This window comes from Pyrus communis, chromosome 4 (genome assembly GCF_963583255.1).
Source record: "Pyrus communis chromosome 4, drPyrComm1.1, whole genome shotgun sequence".
NCBI lineage: Eukaryota > Viridiplantae > Streptophyta > Magnoliopsida > Rosales > Rosaceae > Pyrus > Pyrus communis.
In genome coordinates, this window is record NC_084806.1 from 15,502,381 (window position 1) to 15,517,232 (window position 14,852).

General features: G+C 37.5%; 2 protein-coding genes across 2 annotated transcripts; one reads left to right on the forward strand and one right to left on the reverse strand.

The window, feature by feature from the left end:
• The first annotated feature begins 1,193 nt into the window (after positions 1-1,193).
• LOC137732763 (protein NRT1/ PTR FAMILY 5.2-like) lies at positions 1,194-7,926 on the forward strand. The gene is made up of 4 exons (XM_068472038.1): positions 1,194-1,370; positions 3,335-3,552; positions 6,198-6,763; positions 7,026-7,926. Exons 1-4 carry the CDS (start codon positions 1,238-1,240, stop codon positions 7,924-7,926), a joined length of 1,818 nt encoding a protein of 605 aa, XP_068328139.1. The 5' UTR covers positions 1,194-1,237.
• Positions 7,927-8,113: 187 nt separating this feature from the next.
• Positions 8,114-13,608, reverse strand: LOC137732343 (protein unc-13 homolog). Its single transcript, XM_068471653.1, has 5 exons — positions 12,881-13,608; positions 10,513-11,397; positions 9,839-10,285; positions 9,565-9,751; positions 8,114-9,431 (listed from the first exon to the last, which is right to left on the reverse strand). Exons 1-5 carry the CDS (start codon positions 13,463-13,465, stop codon positions 8,452-8,454), a joined length of 3,084 nt encoding a protein of 1,027 aa, XP_068327754.1. The 5' UTR covers positions 13,466-13,608; the 3' UTR covers positions 8,114-8,451.
• Positions 13,609-14,852: the final 1,244 nt, after the last annotated feature.

Here is a 14,852-nt window from a genome sequence, read left to right on the forward strand (position 1 = left end):
TCCCTGAAACGCTTGGCTTCACCTTTCCACGCTCATTGGCTTGAATTTTGGTATTCCCAAACAGCCCAAAATCCTCCACATTCTTAATTCTACATAGGCCCAATGAACTCCATAATCATCCACACAACGATCCCCTTGACAAGCCCTGTTACGAGGCTTGAGCCCACTCTAGCATGCATGATTTATTGTCACACTAATAATGATATGGATTGGCACCATAATATGCATGATTTGTGTGGGCTTGGTACGAGTTTACAAATATCCAATTTGTAAATTATTATTTTATTAACGTGGCATGATTATAAATTCACATATCCTTCGCACTTTTTGCAGAAATTTAAGCTTGGCTTGTGATGTATCCACAACGATTGGGCTTTGGACTTATTGGTGAAGTTTTTCTTTACCCTAACAAGTAGTAATATCACTTGTAAAACAAATATATAAATAATAAAGCCATCACAAATTTTTTGAAGATAGGAGGTATCTCACAAAACATTTGTGACAGACTAATCTTCTTCCTATGTAGTTCCGGTTCCACATGAGGTGCTAGCTTATTTTTTTATTCTCGCATTAAACAATACGCCAAAGCAGAGCCGGTGGCCCCTGACCCCTATTAATGTTATGTATGGATAGTTGTATATAAAGTCCCTATTAAAGCTAAGTAAATTCTTGTATGTGTTCTTTCTTTTCTTCGACAAAACCCAAACGAAAAAAATGACTACTTTTGAGTATATTTTAGGGAATCGTTACTAGCACTTCAAAAATCTCATTCTACAATCCAAACTGTCTATAATTGGAAAGAAAAATACACTTGTAAGGAGTGTAGAATGAGATTTTTGAATTGTCAATAACACTTCCATATTTTATAGAGTAAGGGTCTCGTACAACGTTTTACAAAAACAACTTTTGAAAGGAAATTATTATTTGCATTTCAAAAATTTAATTGTGCACTTCTCCTAAGAGTAATTTGCTTTCTAAATAGTAAATATAGAAAGTTAAGAGTACGCTATTAGATTTTTAGAGTGTCAATTACAATTTCCGTTTTGAAAAACAAAAACAATAAATATAGTTTTGTATTTTTATAATACGAAAATGCTTCTAGCGGCCTGGATATGACAAAACCTATTCAATTTGAGGTCTCTATAAAAAGGGGAGCAAGAGCAAGTGAAGTGAGAATAAAACGGGGAGCTCTAGCCTCTAGCAGTAGAAGCCAAAGGAAACAAGCAAGGTAGAGATAATGGAAGGTGAGGAATCTGGGCAAAGGAGGGTTGATGAGTATGAGTATACACAAGATGGGACCGTGGATCTTAAAGGAAACCCCGTCCTTCGATCCAAGAGAGGGGGATGGACTGCTTGCTCTTTTGTTGTTCGTATGTTTTCTTTCTCTTCTCTTAACTCTCTCATGCTTCAAAGGATTATAGAATCTAATTGTCTTAAGTTATTAGTCGGTCAGTGCTCAAAAATCTCAGGTCCGGTCCCGTGGTTCTATACAACTTGGAGGGGCATTTCAAACCGAGGTGTCCCTCTTGCCGTGATGGTTTAGTGAGCATGAGTGATCGACACAGACTCAGAAAGTATGTTAGAAATAGTTATTTTTATAGTGATATTTCTCTTTTCAATGTTCGAAAAGAATCCAAATTAAGCTAGGATTGTTCTTCACCTTTCCTCCATTAGCAGTGCTTTACTACTTTGGAATAACCTTCAATACTGGTTATTGGTTGACTGGCTCATGAATGAGTGTCAACCCACCACCCAACCAACACCCATATAGCTCAGTACCTTACTTTCATATCAACTACATTTATTAATTAAATTCACAATATTTATTTTGCCCATACTATTTGCATCGAGAAATGATTTTTATATATTATTTTTCTCAATTTTTACACGTTTATGTTTGCTCCTGAAATTCGGATTGAAAACAAAAATGTGCTAAAGAAGGAAAAAAAAGTGCAGGGATCATTTTATTTTGCATTACACTGGTCGACCCATCTGTCTCTCTCTCATACACAGGAAAATATATGCACATACATTGCAAGACTATAAAGTCACAATGGGTACACCAATATATCCGAAATTCGATGTTAGATTGTCTGCTAATATCGCTTGTATCATAAACAAACACAAGAAAACTCGTGCGCGCGCGCGCACACATATATATATATATATATATGTTTGTCATAGACTCATAGCTTTGTCGCATGTAGGATATACAGTCCTCTTTTATATATTTGCTCTTCTTTCATTGTCCGGCGACATTCATGGAAAGTACAACTTGATCTTACCCGACAAGTTAAACCTACAATTACTTAAAAATGAAAAATGCACACTAATCAATCTTAGCCTAGATATTTAAAGATACATTGCTTTAGATATTCAAAGAAAGTTGTTAATGGCAGTCACATATTTCAAAAAAAAAAAAAAAAAAAAAAAAACTTGCTACTTAAGATGTTTATTTTGTCTTCGGCTGTCTACACAATCAGTCAAAACACGCACATCCATTAGCATACTCGAGATTAGATCCTCTCCAGATCCTCTTTGTGAAGATTTTAGGAATCCTCACATCCTATTCGTTCATCATACATCGTGCAGTCAATGTTCGTTAGGTACTGTTTGTGTTTAATTTTAAATTAAAAAAAAATTCAAAATGACTTTTGGTCCCATGATGTACGATGAACGTTCATCATACATCGTGCAGTCAATGTTCGTTAGGTACTGTTTGTGTTTAATTTTAAATTAAAAAAAAATTCAAAATGACTTTTGGTCCCATGATGTACGATGAACGGATAAAATATGAGGATCACTAGGATCCTCACAAGGAGGATCTGGATGGGATCCAAATCCCTGAAAACAAACCCTCTGTAGACAATATATATCACATGCACCGGATGCAGATCGAGCTCTTATACCACTTTGCCTTCCAACCTCTATCGACTAGTATTTTTTTAGTATGCACCGGTGTTGGATTCTTGACGGACAAATTTGTTTGTTAGATCTTTAACTGCACATTTGGCTCTCTATTTATGTAGTGCATACCATACACCGAAGCATACAAAAATGTCACGTATCACTATTCTTTTCGCAACTAAATTCTTGGTTGTTAGATGCTTAATTAGCTGCATAACCAACGATTCATTTATTAAAAGTATGCCATACACAAAACCATAATTTTCGCATATCAATACCCATACATACCCGACTTGCACTTTATTATTATATGCAATATTGAATGCCCACCAATCATGAGATTCAGATATGATTTGAATTTTGTGTGTGTAACCTTTTACTTTCCCCATTGTTTTGGTTTTTTGACATTATAATATATTTCATGCAGTGTATGAGGTGTTCGAACGCATGGCATACTATGGAATATCGGCCAACTTGATCTTGTATTTGACAAGGAAGCTTCATCAAGGTACTGTCACGTCTGCTAATAATGTGACCAATTGGGTTGGCACCATTTGGATCACTCCTATTTTGGGTGCATATGTCGCCGATGCTCATCTCGGTCGTTATTGGACATTCCTCATCTCTTCCCTAATATACCTATCGGTACGTATGCCCTTCAAACTTCAACGCACTTCCATTATCTCTAAGGTCAAAATTGCAATAGCTAGTTCATTTTCTACATTCATTTTAAACTTAAATGCCCCGTTATTATACAAATTAAGTCCAATAATATATACATGTAATGGGTTATTGCTCTTACCATACTAATCCGAATCTTGAATGAAAACAAGTGAATGATGATTTAAATTCACAGTCAGTTAATGTAAGACTGAATGACTGAACATTTGATATAATGAGACTTTTATATGTAATGGAATAATAAGCTAGCTAGTGGTGGATGTTGCCGCAGTGAATAGGGTATTTCTCTTCAATTCATAGTGTCACACATTCAAACCTTCGTCCTTTGCCTTAATCTAGTTTAGAATAGTTATATTGTTTGTAATAGTATGGTACATATAGGGAAATATTTTAGTGTCAACTTACGTTGCCATAAAAATGTTTATATTGACAGATCCAACTCTATATGATATATCACCAAATCAGGAATCTGGATCGTATTTCAACTTAACTAGAATTTTCAATTTATATGATTCATTTCTTTTCACAATCTAGGCAAGATCCAACTCTATAAGATATATTACCAACCATGAAACTAGATCATATTTCAAATAACGATTCACTTAATGAGTGATTCTTATTTTAACACTATAACAAACCTAACAAGTCAACTAATTTTTTTTTTTTTTTTTGAACAAACGATATCATCGACACTAAGGTGATGGAGGGGGTGGGCTCAGCCTCACAATGAGCTAGCAATAATGTGGTTCAAATTTTCCTTTGGCGAGAATCGAACTTAAGACCTCTCACTGAAGTAAAGAGAAATAACACTAAACCGTAGTACTAAGTAGCTACAAGCCAGACAATTCTAGAAAGAAACTATTTCCAATTATTAAGTAATTTAATATAAAAAATCCCTTATTTCAATAAATATTAGGTAACTATTAGTTAGGGTAGAAAATTACAACAGCACTCATCCTCCAAATTTCTCTATATTCCATTACAACTTGTATAGCATTGACAGGTATTTTTAATGAACCCTTAATTATTTTGACCAAAAAAAAAAAAAAAAAGAACCCTTAATTATGTTAGTGCAGAACTCACGATAAGACCAAAACCAATCAATTGATCAATACATAGTTGATCACAATTTAATTATTAATTACGGACAATCTTACAAAATCTCATGCACGCAAGCCAAATTAGATAATTATTGAGATTAATTAAACTTCAAACTTTGGATATATAGATGGAGAACTCATGAATCTCGTTGGTAAAAAAATGCTTGGATTATTGGTGTATGAAAGTTTGACTTGGAAAATCTGTTTTTATAAGGTTAAGGTAATTAGTAGTAGGAACACGTCCTTGTTATCTAGAGTGTTGAGGTCACAACTGACTTTGCCATCTTCAATTTCTCTGGCCGGCACTGATCCAAGTCTACGTGTATGTCTACATCTACGTCTTTGTCTATGTCTACGTTCTACGTTCTAGTCTCTTTATTTTTTGCCACTTGGAGATAATTTCATAATAAAAATTTCGAAAAAGAGAAAGTATCTTAATAAGACGTCACATATATGAAAATAAATTATATAGAATGAATTTACCGTGATATAGCGTCATGATTTACTAAATAGTTTGACATGTATTTATACACGTCATCATTTATTACAATAGGATGCCGCAATAACAATAACCTTGTTTAATATAAGTTATTCTTCATTTACACTTACATCGCGTGAGTACACAAAACGTCACTCATGCATACACATATAAAATGCCATTTGGCCTTACATATATACCGAGTGGCATTTCTCGTTCGTTTCTCGAGTCAACTCCACAAATCCGCATAAACATATGCATGCGGATGTGGTCCAAATCTAAAAGCTTTTTTTTTTTTTTTTTTTTTTTGTCCAACTCTAAAACCCTAAAGCTAGGATACATGTGCGAGGAGGATAATGTTACGCCATCTCCAATTGTGTTGCTATGTTTAGCCACTATTTTTAAATATAGCGTACTAAAAATATAGTAAGTTAATGAATAATACAAGGCTATCAAAAAGTTATAAATCTAAGCCTTTTGATCTTTTCTATCAAAGCAAAAGCCTAAACAATCAAAATGGGCCGTCAATTTAATCGTGTTTGTTTATTATATATCGTACGGTCAATTTTTGTCAAATATTCAATTTTAAATATAAAAATAAAAATAATTTTTGACCGCATAATATACGATGAATGAACACTATTAAAAGATCATCGAAAATGATCCTCACAAGAAGATCGAAATTCATCCAATGTAGTTTTTTCCTATTAAAAAAACAATCAACGACCGATATTAGTCATGACAATTGGATTATCTCATTGAATACCCTAATTAATTAGTTAGGCAACAATTTTTACGTGTGTTTGAATTACTGTTAGTGATGTTATTATTCTACCTAAATTATACACGTATATTTGTTTTTTTTTTATTTCTTTTAATAATATACACTAAAAGTAGAACAGTCAACCATGTTGTTCTTCACATTATAACAGTAGAATATTAACTACGTGGCAATGTTTACAATACATGTTTATAAATAAAATTACACAGGAAATATGCATGCTGATTAGCAAATTTTGAATAATTTTCAGGGAATGTCTGTATTAACCCTAGCAGTTTCACTTCCTTCCCTCAAACCACCTCCATGCCAAGATCCCCATGTGGAAAACTGCAAGAAGGCCTCCACCCTCCATTTAGCTGTGTTTTATGGGGCCCTCTACACTCTTGCCATTGGAACAGGTGGGACCAAGCCCAACATCTCAACCATTGGAGCAGACCAATTTGACGATTTTGACCCCAAGGAGAAGAACCATAAGCTTTCCTTCTTCAATTGGTGGATGTTTAGCATCTTCTTTGGGACGCTGTTTGCCAACACTGTGCTTGTCTACATTCAGGACAATGTGGGCTGGGCCTTGGGATATGGGCTTCCCACTCTTGGGCTTCTCATATCTATTTTGATTTTCTTAGTTGGCACACCATTTTATAGGCACAAGGTGCCAAGTGGAAGTCCCTTCACAAGGATGGCTAAGGTCCTAGTGGCTGCATTGAGGAAATGGAGGGTGACTCTCCCTAGTGACCCTAAGGAGCTCTATGAGCTTAACTTGGAGGAGTATGCAAAGAAGGGAAATTTCAGGATTGATTCCACCCCAACCCTAAGGTTTTGGTGCATACATTTCTTTTAAACAATTACTTATACTATCTAGGCTACTATTAGGGACGAGACTACATGGAGGGCTAAACGAGCTCTACAAGGACCCAATATACTTTTTATGTTCTAAACTTTCGTGTGTGCAGATACTTGTTCAACTTAACTCTAGCTTAGCACAAACTTTTAGGCTAACAACACCGCCAAGTCCTTCCACATTGCTGTCATCCTGGTTATGTCCCCAACTACCGCATTAATGTGTACATTCATGCAGGTTCCTCAACAAAGCTGCTCTGAAAAGAGGCTCAACTAGTCCATGGATGCTATGCTCAGTAACCCAAGTAGAAGAGACCAAGCAAATGCTAAGAATGATTCCAATCTTGGTAGCCACATTTATACCAAGCACTATGATTGCACAGGTTAATACCCTATTTGTCAAACAAGGCACAACCCTCAATCGATCACTCGGAAGCTTCAAAATCCCCCCAGCAAGTTTAGCTGGGTTTGTGACACTCTCCATGCTTGTAAGCGTTGTGCTTTATGACCGGTTCTTTGTCAGGATCACGCAAAGAGTGACCAAAAACCCTAGAGGAATCACTCTCCTCCAAAGAATGGGAATTGGAATGGTCTTCCACGTTTTCATTATGGTCGTTGCATCTCTAACTGAAAGGTACAGGCTTCATCTTGCAAAGCAACATGGAGTAGTCGAGAGTGGAGGACAAGTTCCCATCACTATATTGGTTTTACTTCCTCAATTTGTGCTTATGGGAACAGCTGATGCTTTTCTAGAGGTTGCGAAGATTGAGTTTTTCTACGACCAAGCACCTGAAAATATGAAGAGCCTTGGGACTTCTTTTGCCATGACCACTTTAGGAATGGGAAACTTTATTAGTAGCTTCCTTCTTTCGACAGTTTCTCACATCACCAAAAAGCATGGCCACAAAGGATGGATTTTGAACAACCTTAATGCTTCGCATCTGGATTACTACTATGCATTTTTCGCGGTACTAAACGTCTTCAATGTTATTTTCTTCTTGTTTATGACTAAGATGTATGTGTACAAGGCTGAAATTTCAGATTCGATAAAAGTGCTCACGGAAGAATTGAGGGAGACGACGTACAAAGCGTCCAATAAAGGTGATTCAAGAAAAGGTCAAATAACAAGTGAGTTATGAGATAGAAATTGAAGATAAAAGGGTAAAGGGTGACCTTCTTGATTGTTCTCAGCTTTATGTATGTTTGATTGTATTATAAATCGTCAATGAAATGGGAAAAAGAAAATATAAACTTGTCAAATGCTTGCAAATATCTTAACATATCTTAACAGAAATAACTCTTGAATTTGTTTAGGTTTTGCAGACAAATAACGGTGTAAGTTGATTTGTTTTGCAAAAAATGAACTTCAGAAACTCCATTTGCGCGCAACAGCTGTGGTACAATACAACTTGTCCTAATTGGGCATGAGGATTAACAATCAATGCCTACAAATAACGATGACAAATTTGTACAATCATCTCTCCATTGCGATCCCCAACAATATATATGGTTTGGCATTAAAAGTTCAGTAGACTTGGATACAATGCGCCCCCTCAATTTTTCCTTAAATGTTTCTTTTTTCGTTACAATGTTGGAAGTTAATACTAGAATGCACCGCAGATACAAACACATTGATTTCACATGTACATGAAAAATTATTCCCATCACCTTCTCTTCGCTAGCTGGAATGTCCTTTTCAAGAATTGGTTTGCTGCTTTGTCATTCCTGTGGCATAACACCCTCAGTAATGTGTTTGGATCTGATCTGTTCCATCGTCCTGTTGTCGGAGGCATTGGAAGCCTTTGCCCTGATCCCACAACTCCAATCCCGCTTGATTCGCAAGTCACAATGCTGAAATCCTCCATTAGTTGTTCAGTACATTGCCCCATGAGCTCTATCACCCCTTCCGTTGTCTCTGCCTCATGTTCCACCACATCCTTGGTTATCAACCCTTCACCGCAAGTGCAAAAAATACGCTTTAAGTTGTCGAAATCTTCCTCAATCATCTCATGGTCAGTTCGATAAAACACCCGGGAGCTTCCTCCAGCAACCAAAACCATGAGGAATGCTTCGAAAGAGGCCCTCATTACTTCCTTGATTGCCAAGGCCTGCGCTTTATCGATGAGAATTACTCCTAAGAGAGTGAGATTCTGCTTGAGAATTCGTAACGCAGGTCTTATTCTTGCATTGGCTACATCACCAACGTAGAGGCTCTCATAGAAGACTGAGTTTGAGTCGAGGAAGATCAAGCGGTAGGCAGCTACTTCCGAGACATGTTGGCAGGCAGATTGGATGCCTGATTGTGCAAGTTCAAAGTAGGAAGAGGCGTTGGTTTGACTCTTGCGATTATTGGCATGACGACTTCGAGGTGTTGAAGGAATGATTTGAGGTGAGAGGGACAAGTTTTTGTCAAGAGAATGAAGGTGGGAAAGGAGATGGTGCAAAGTGTTTAGGCGGATGTAGAGGCGTTGCGTTCCTCTACTCGTTGATGGGCGAGGATGGTGACCTTCATTTGTTCCGTTTGGGTGAAAGTCTTCTGCTCCAATGCTACAAGGGCTAGCTTTTTTCCACAGCTTGAGGAACTTCGAGTCTCGATTGCATCTTGTTAGAGGAGGAAGTGTGGGGATATAACTCTGTTTCGAACCTGAGAAAGGAATATACTTTGATCAACACAAAACATTACCAGAATCTTAAAGTTGTACTGAAATATAACATGGCATAAATTTATTTAGAAAAAAAAAAATTACTGATCTCTAATATGAAATAACGGCTCTTACCACAATACGCAACAAATGAAGTATACTCATTGAAGACATGCTCTAACCCATCAGCAAGATCTTGAACTAAATCTTTAGTAATTCCTATCGGAATTTGGAAGAAGTCATCTATGGTTTCCGTGGCCAATTTCATTAGCTCCTCAGCTGATTGCGCATAAGGTTCCGATTTGGACTTTGGATTCCATGTCTGCAACACAAATACCTTGTTCACTTAAGCTCAAATTTAAACATGGATTTTTATCAAATGCAGTTATAAAGAAAGCGTAAAACATACCTCGCTTTCTTTCGCTCGGTGAACGCACTCTTTCACTCTCTTTAATCTCTCATGAATCCATCTTTTCAAGAGGTTCATTATCATGGAATCAATTTCGTATGGAACCATCTCTCTAACAATTGCTTTGCCGCCATCTTCACACTCAGCAGAGTCCTCAACCACCATTTGGAGCAGAACCTTTTCTAGTTTTCCTGCCCTTTGTAATATCTCAACTGCATCGCCTGAAAGAGTGGAGACCCCATTTAGGTATTGCTTCAACACAGCTCCGTAACAGTTGTGCAGTGTCATGGCCGCGACACCAGCTGCAGTTGTGTGCCACCTCTTGAGTATGGGACTGAAGCTTTCCCTCTCTTTTAAGGCCAACTCCTCTGTCTCTTTAGCTAACTGATGCAAGGTTTCAGTCACGGCATCTTCTGCCACTTCAGTTACATTCCTAGCTTCCATAATCTACAGAAAAAATTGAAGATGAGAAGCATATCACAATTACATTTGTACGGTGCAATGGGAAATGCTTATTGTCACATTGGCCTGTTATTTTACCAAATTATGAAATTGTGTCTAGTCCTGATTTATAGTCTAATAACATAACATGCCGGATATCTGGTAAAAGAACATTACTCATATATAATACTAAAGAGCGTGTCAAAGAAGCAAATAGGCTGCATCATATTAACCTTTGCAAAAGCTTGTTTCATTGAAGATTGAATGTAGTAGTCCACGCGGTCACCGGAGTTGTCGACCACCTTTATTTCACCTTTCCCTCCTCTTCCCCTCTCTGTGATTGTAACATCTTCACCTAAGATCTTGGAGGATGACAAGGCCAAGGGGAGAAGGTTCTCAATTTGGCCAACTGTCCCTCTTTGGAAATAATCATGGTACCGAAGCAATTTCTTCTCCGCCCACGCCTGCATTGAACTCAACACCGAAGACAAAATCTTGACATACAAAACCTCTCTATCCGGCCTCTTGGCATTGTTTGCCACTTCTGCAAGCATAGCATGAGCAGCACACAAAAGGTCGGCCTCTATCTGTGCGGTTTTCACGTATTGCTGAAACAACACCCATGTAAAGCACACATTGTGTATTGGCCTAGTGATCCCCAATGTCGACCATGTTTTCTTGATCAGCTCAAGCATTTCATCGACTTCATCTAATACTAGTGTCTCGTCTCTGATGTCGAAGACTGATTGCAGGAGAGCAACATAGAGGTGGATGTTGAGGGGGTAACCATCAGCCCAGTGACAAACATCTGTTGGAGTTCCGTTGGAGCTACGCCATGATAAGGAGACTACAGAGTTGCAAAGGGTTCTCATGGTGTCTGAGTTCTTTCCTGTGTCTATGACTTTGGTGTCACCGGCTCTGATGATCTCTCTGAGACGCAAAGCGAATGTGTTGGACTTGGTTAGTGGGATTGAAGAGTGAAGAAGAAGGCCGGCTTCGAGGATCTTGAGCTGCCGCTTTTGCCAGTAATGGTACTCGTGGGAGTCGTTGAATTCGGATGGCTTTAGGTGTCGAAGGAGTTCTAGTGGGAGAATTATGGTCTCTGCTCGCCTACCCATCTGTGATCATATATTAGGAAAGACATGATTAATTACCAACCAAGATCAATGTCATTGAACTAGTGATACATGCATGATGCATCATATTTTCTGACATTGTAAAATTGTTTGTACCATATCTACACATCAGGTCACAAGTCATAAAAGTAATAGTTTATATAAAGAGTTTTGAAGAAACTACGAGATTTAATACAAAAAACTACAGAATATAACTGTTACATCCTGGCCCGGGCCCCCACCATATCTCAGGCCCGACTCCACTGTAGCATGATATTGTCCGCTATGGGCCCCCTATCACACCCTTACGATTTTGTTTTTGGGAACTCATACGAGAACTTTCCAGTGGGTCATCCATCATGGGATTGCTCTCGCACGACCTCGCTTAACTTCGAAGTTCCTACAGAACCCGTAGCCAGTAAGCTCCCAAAAGGTCTCGTGCTAGGTAGAGATGAGAATATACATATAAGGCTTGGAGGATCCACTCCTCTGGACAATGTGGGAAATTACATAACATTCTCATCCATTATTGTTTGTTACAAGTCAAATTAAACAAGATGAGAATGAGAAACCAAACTTTTACTTTGGGATTGCAGAACTTCATGTGTGATTTTCATGCTTATTCCCAATTTTCAAATCCACAAAACAAATCCTTACCTTTTAAAATTGAGTAACCCTATATCTTGTTAATTTATTAGATCGCATTGTGCTAAATTTTATAATTTACATTCATTAATTAATGGATTATTTTGGTTGCGGTCCCTAACCTAATCAACCTAATTGTTAGACTAAAACCTTGTTTGTTTAAATATTTTGATCGAGGTCCTTAACATCATTTAAGAGATTTAACTCATACATTATGCATTTAATGTCCCATGAATTATGAAATTTAAACAAATTCAAATAATATTTTCAAAATATAATAAATACTTAAAAATAAATATTAGAGTAATATTGTCCTTCACAAAGTTATACCAAGAAAATATGTACCCACATAATTATTAACATATTTTAAAAAATAACTACTGATATATTTTGAAACATAAAATAAATATATATAATTAGCATGGGTACATTTAGCACAATTGAAAATGGGTACAAATACAAATAAAACTTTAAAATAAATATGGGTACAAATTAAAAATGAAAAGAAAATTGGTACAAATTAAAAAAGGGTTGCAAATTAAAAAAGGGTACTGACTAATAAAAATATATGATAAAAACTTTAGCCATAAATATAAATATACTAAAATGTAATATTTATAACTAAATGAATATATTTAGAAATAAAAAAATATTTTATTATTAAAATAATTAATAAGGTTTATTAAAACTTAAGGACTTTAATCAAAAATTGAAAAGGAATAAAATTTTAATCAATGGAGTAGCAAAAATATGGATGAAAACTTAATTTATCTGTAATTAATTATCATGCATTTAGCACATTTACATGCATGAAGATATCAAAATTGAAATGAATACGTACTTGGCCTACGAGGGTCCTCATGAGCGTCTTCCGCAGCCGATTATCGCTGCCTTCCGTGACCCTCATCTGCTGCCTCATAATCTCGGCGGATGTCATTGGCCGCCTCGGCCTTGAGGGCGGCAAGGTGAAAGACATTCCGGGGGAGCCACCACTATTTGATGCGTTCGGCGAGGAGGGACTTGACCATCCACCATTTCCGGCGCCCGACGCCATCCTCCTCGACGGAGACCGCTTCAGCATCTTCAGCCCGAGCGCCCGCTTCACCCTGCTCGTCGGCGTTGTCACCACCCCATTTACCTTCGACCCCGATCCGGACCCGCTCCCCTCCCCACCATTACTATTACTGCTGTTGTTATCGTGGTGGTTGGAGTAGAACACGAGGGCGTTCCGTCCTCCAAAGCCAGGGGACGAACGACACGCGGTGAAGAAGATCTCGTACGCGGTCTCACGCACGTCATCGCGGTCGATGCCCTCAAGCTTGCCAAAGGGCCAGACGAGGTCGGGGTCACAGTCGTGGTAGTCAGGACGGGGTGCGAGAAGGGAGCTGCAGAGGGACTCGCGGCGAGAGTGGTGGTGGGGGCCCATAGCAGCGAGGGCGGAGGTGGATGAGAGAGAGGGAGATGATGTCGCGGTCGGAAGTCAGATATCCGGCGGGAGAGACAAAGCGGGCATTTCTCTTAAAAGAGAGGAGAACAAGAAGGTTGGAAATAAATTAGGGGCAGATGTGATTGGTTATGCTGATGACAGCGGAGCGGGATTGAGAGAGAGAGAGAGAGAGAGAGAGGACCCAAATAGATGATGAGGGTTGGAGGGTTGTCTGTGTGGAGTGTTGGGATATCGATCAATCGATGGCTTTCCCAACGCTGTTGTGCGAAGAAAACGAGAAGCAATGCGACATAGATAGCAAAGTCGATTCCGAACATTTCTGCTGCTTGTGCTTCTTAATTAATTATTATCTTTTAATTTAATTAATTAAATTCTGATTTGTTTTCGTTTTGCTTTGTCATCATGCATGTGTTTCCAAATTTTGCAATACGTCCGTACGTACTTGTTTGATGGAAAGCTACCTATATATAGCATTTGTGATGTGGGAAATTGATTGGGATCGATATTATTGGATTTTACGGTAAAAGCTAGCTAGCCAGTTAGATTAGATACTACTTACACTACTCTACTCCAGCTCACTGGGAGAAGAATGATCTTGATTCATACACGTACTTGCCAGAAAATTGTTTTATGCATTAGTAGTCACTACCTGTTTTTGTGGAAACATTAATTCTTAACTAATTTTCGTGTCCTTTCTGTTTATGTGTTTTGCTCTGTTCCACTTGGCAAGCGATGATTCTATTGGTCAAGTGTGATGAATATGGAGTTATATGTTAGGATAGTGTTATCCACACATCTATGTTTATCTTTTTATCTTCAACACCTTTTCAATTCATTTGATCTGACAATCAAAAATTGAAAGTGTGTGAAAAATAAAAAGAAGTATATAGATAGCACTACCATCTATTATTCCATTGATTGAAAGAAAACATTACATGTATTTGCCAAGACAACTACATAATTCAAAAGGACTACATTTTGCAAAACTTAATTACGAGATTAAATCCTAATAAATATTAGGGAAGTATCATGTTACAAAACCATGATAAGAAAATACCAAAAATACCATAACATAAATATACCAAATTGGATTTTTCCAAATTAACTCCTCGTCAAATCCATGAAGGTAAAGAACATGAGTTTGCTAAGAAGGAAACTAATACTAATTGTTGATGTCAATTTCAATGTGAACTTCGATATACTGATGTTGATTGAAGGTGAGATGCAATTGACATTCATTCTAAACCAAGCATAAGCGGCCAATTGTTGTCCCCCAAACACTACCTTTATAGGTATATTATTAGGGTAGGAAAAAAACTCGAAAACCCGACCCGAAAAATACCAAACTAATAATACGAATCATTCA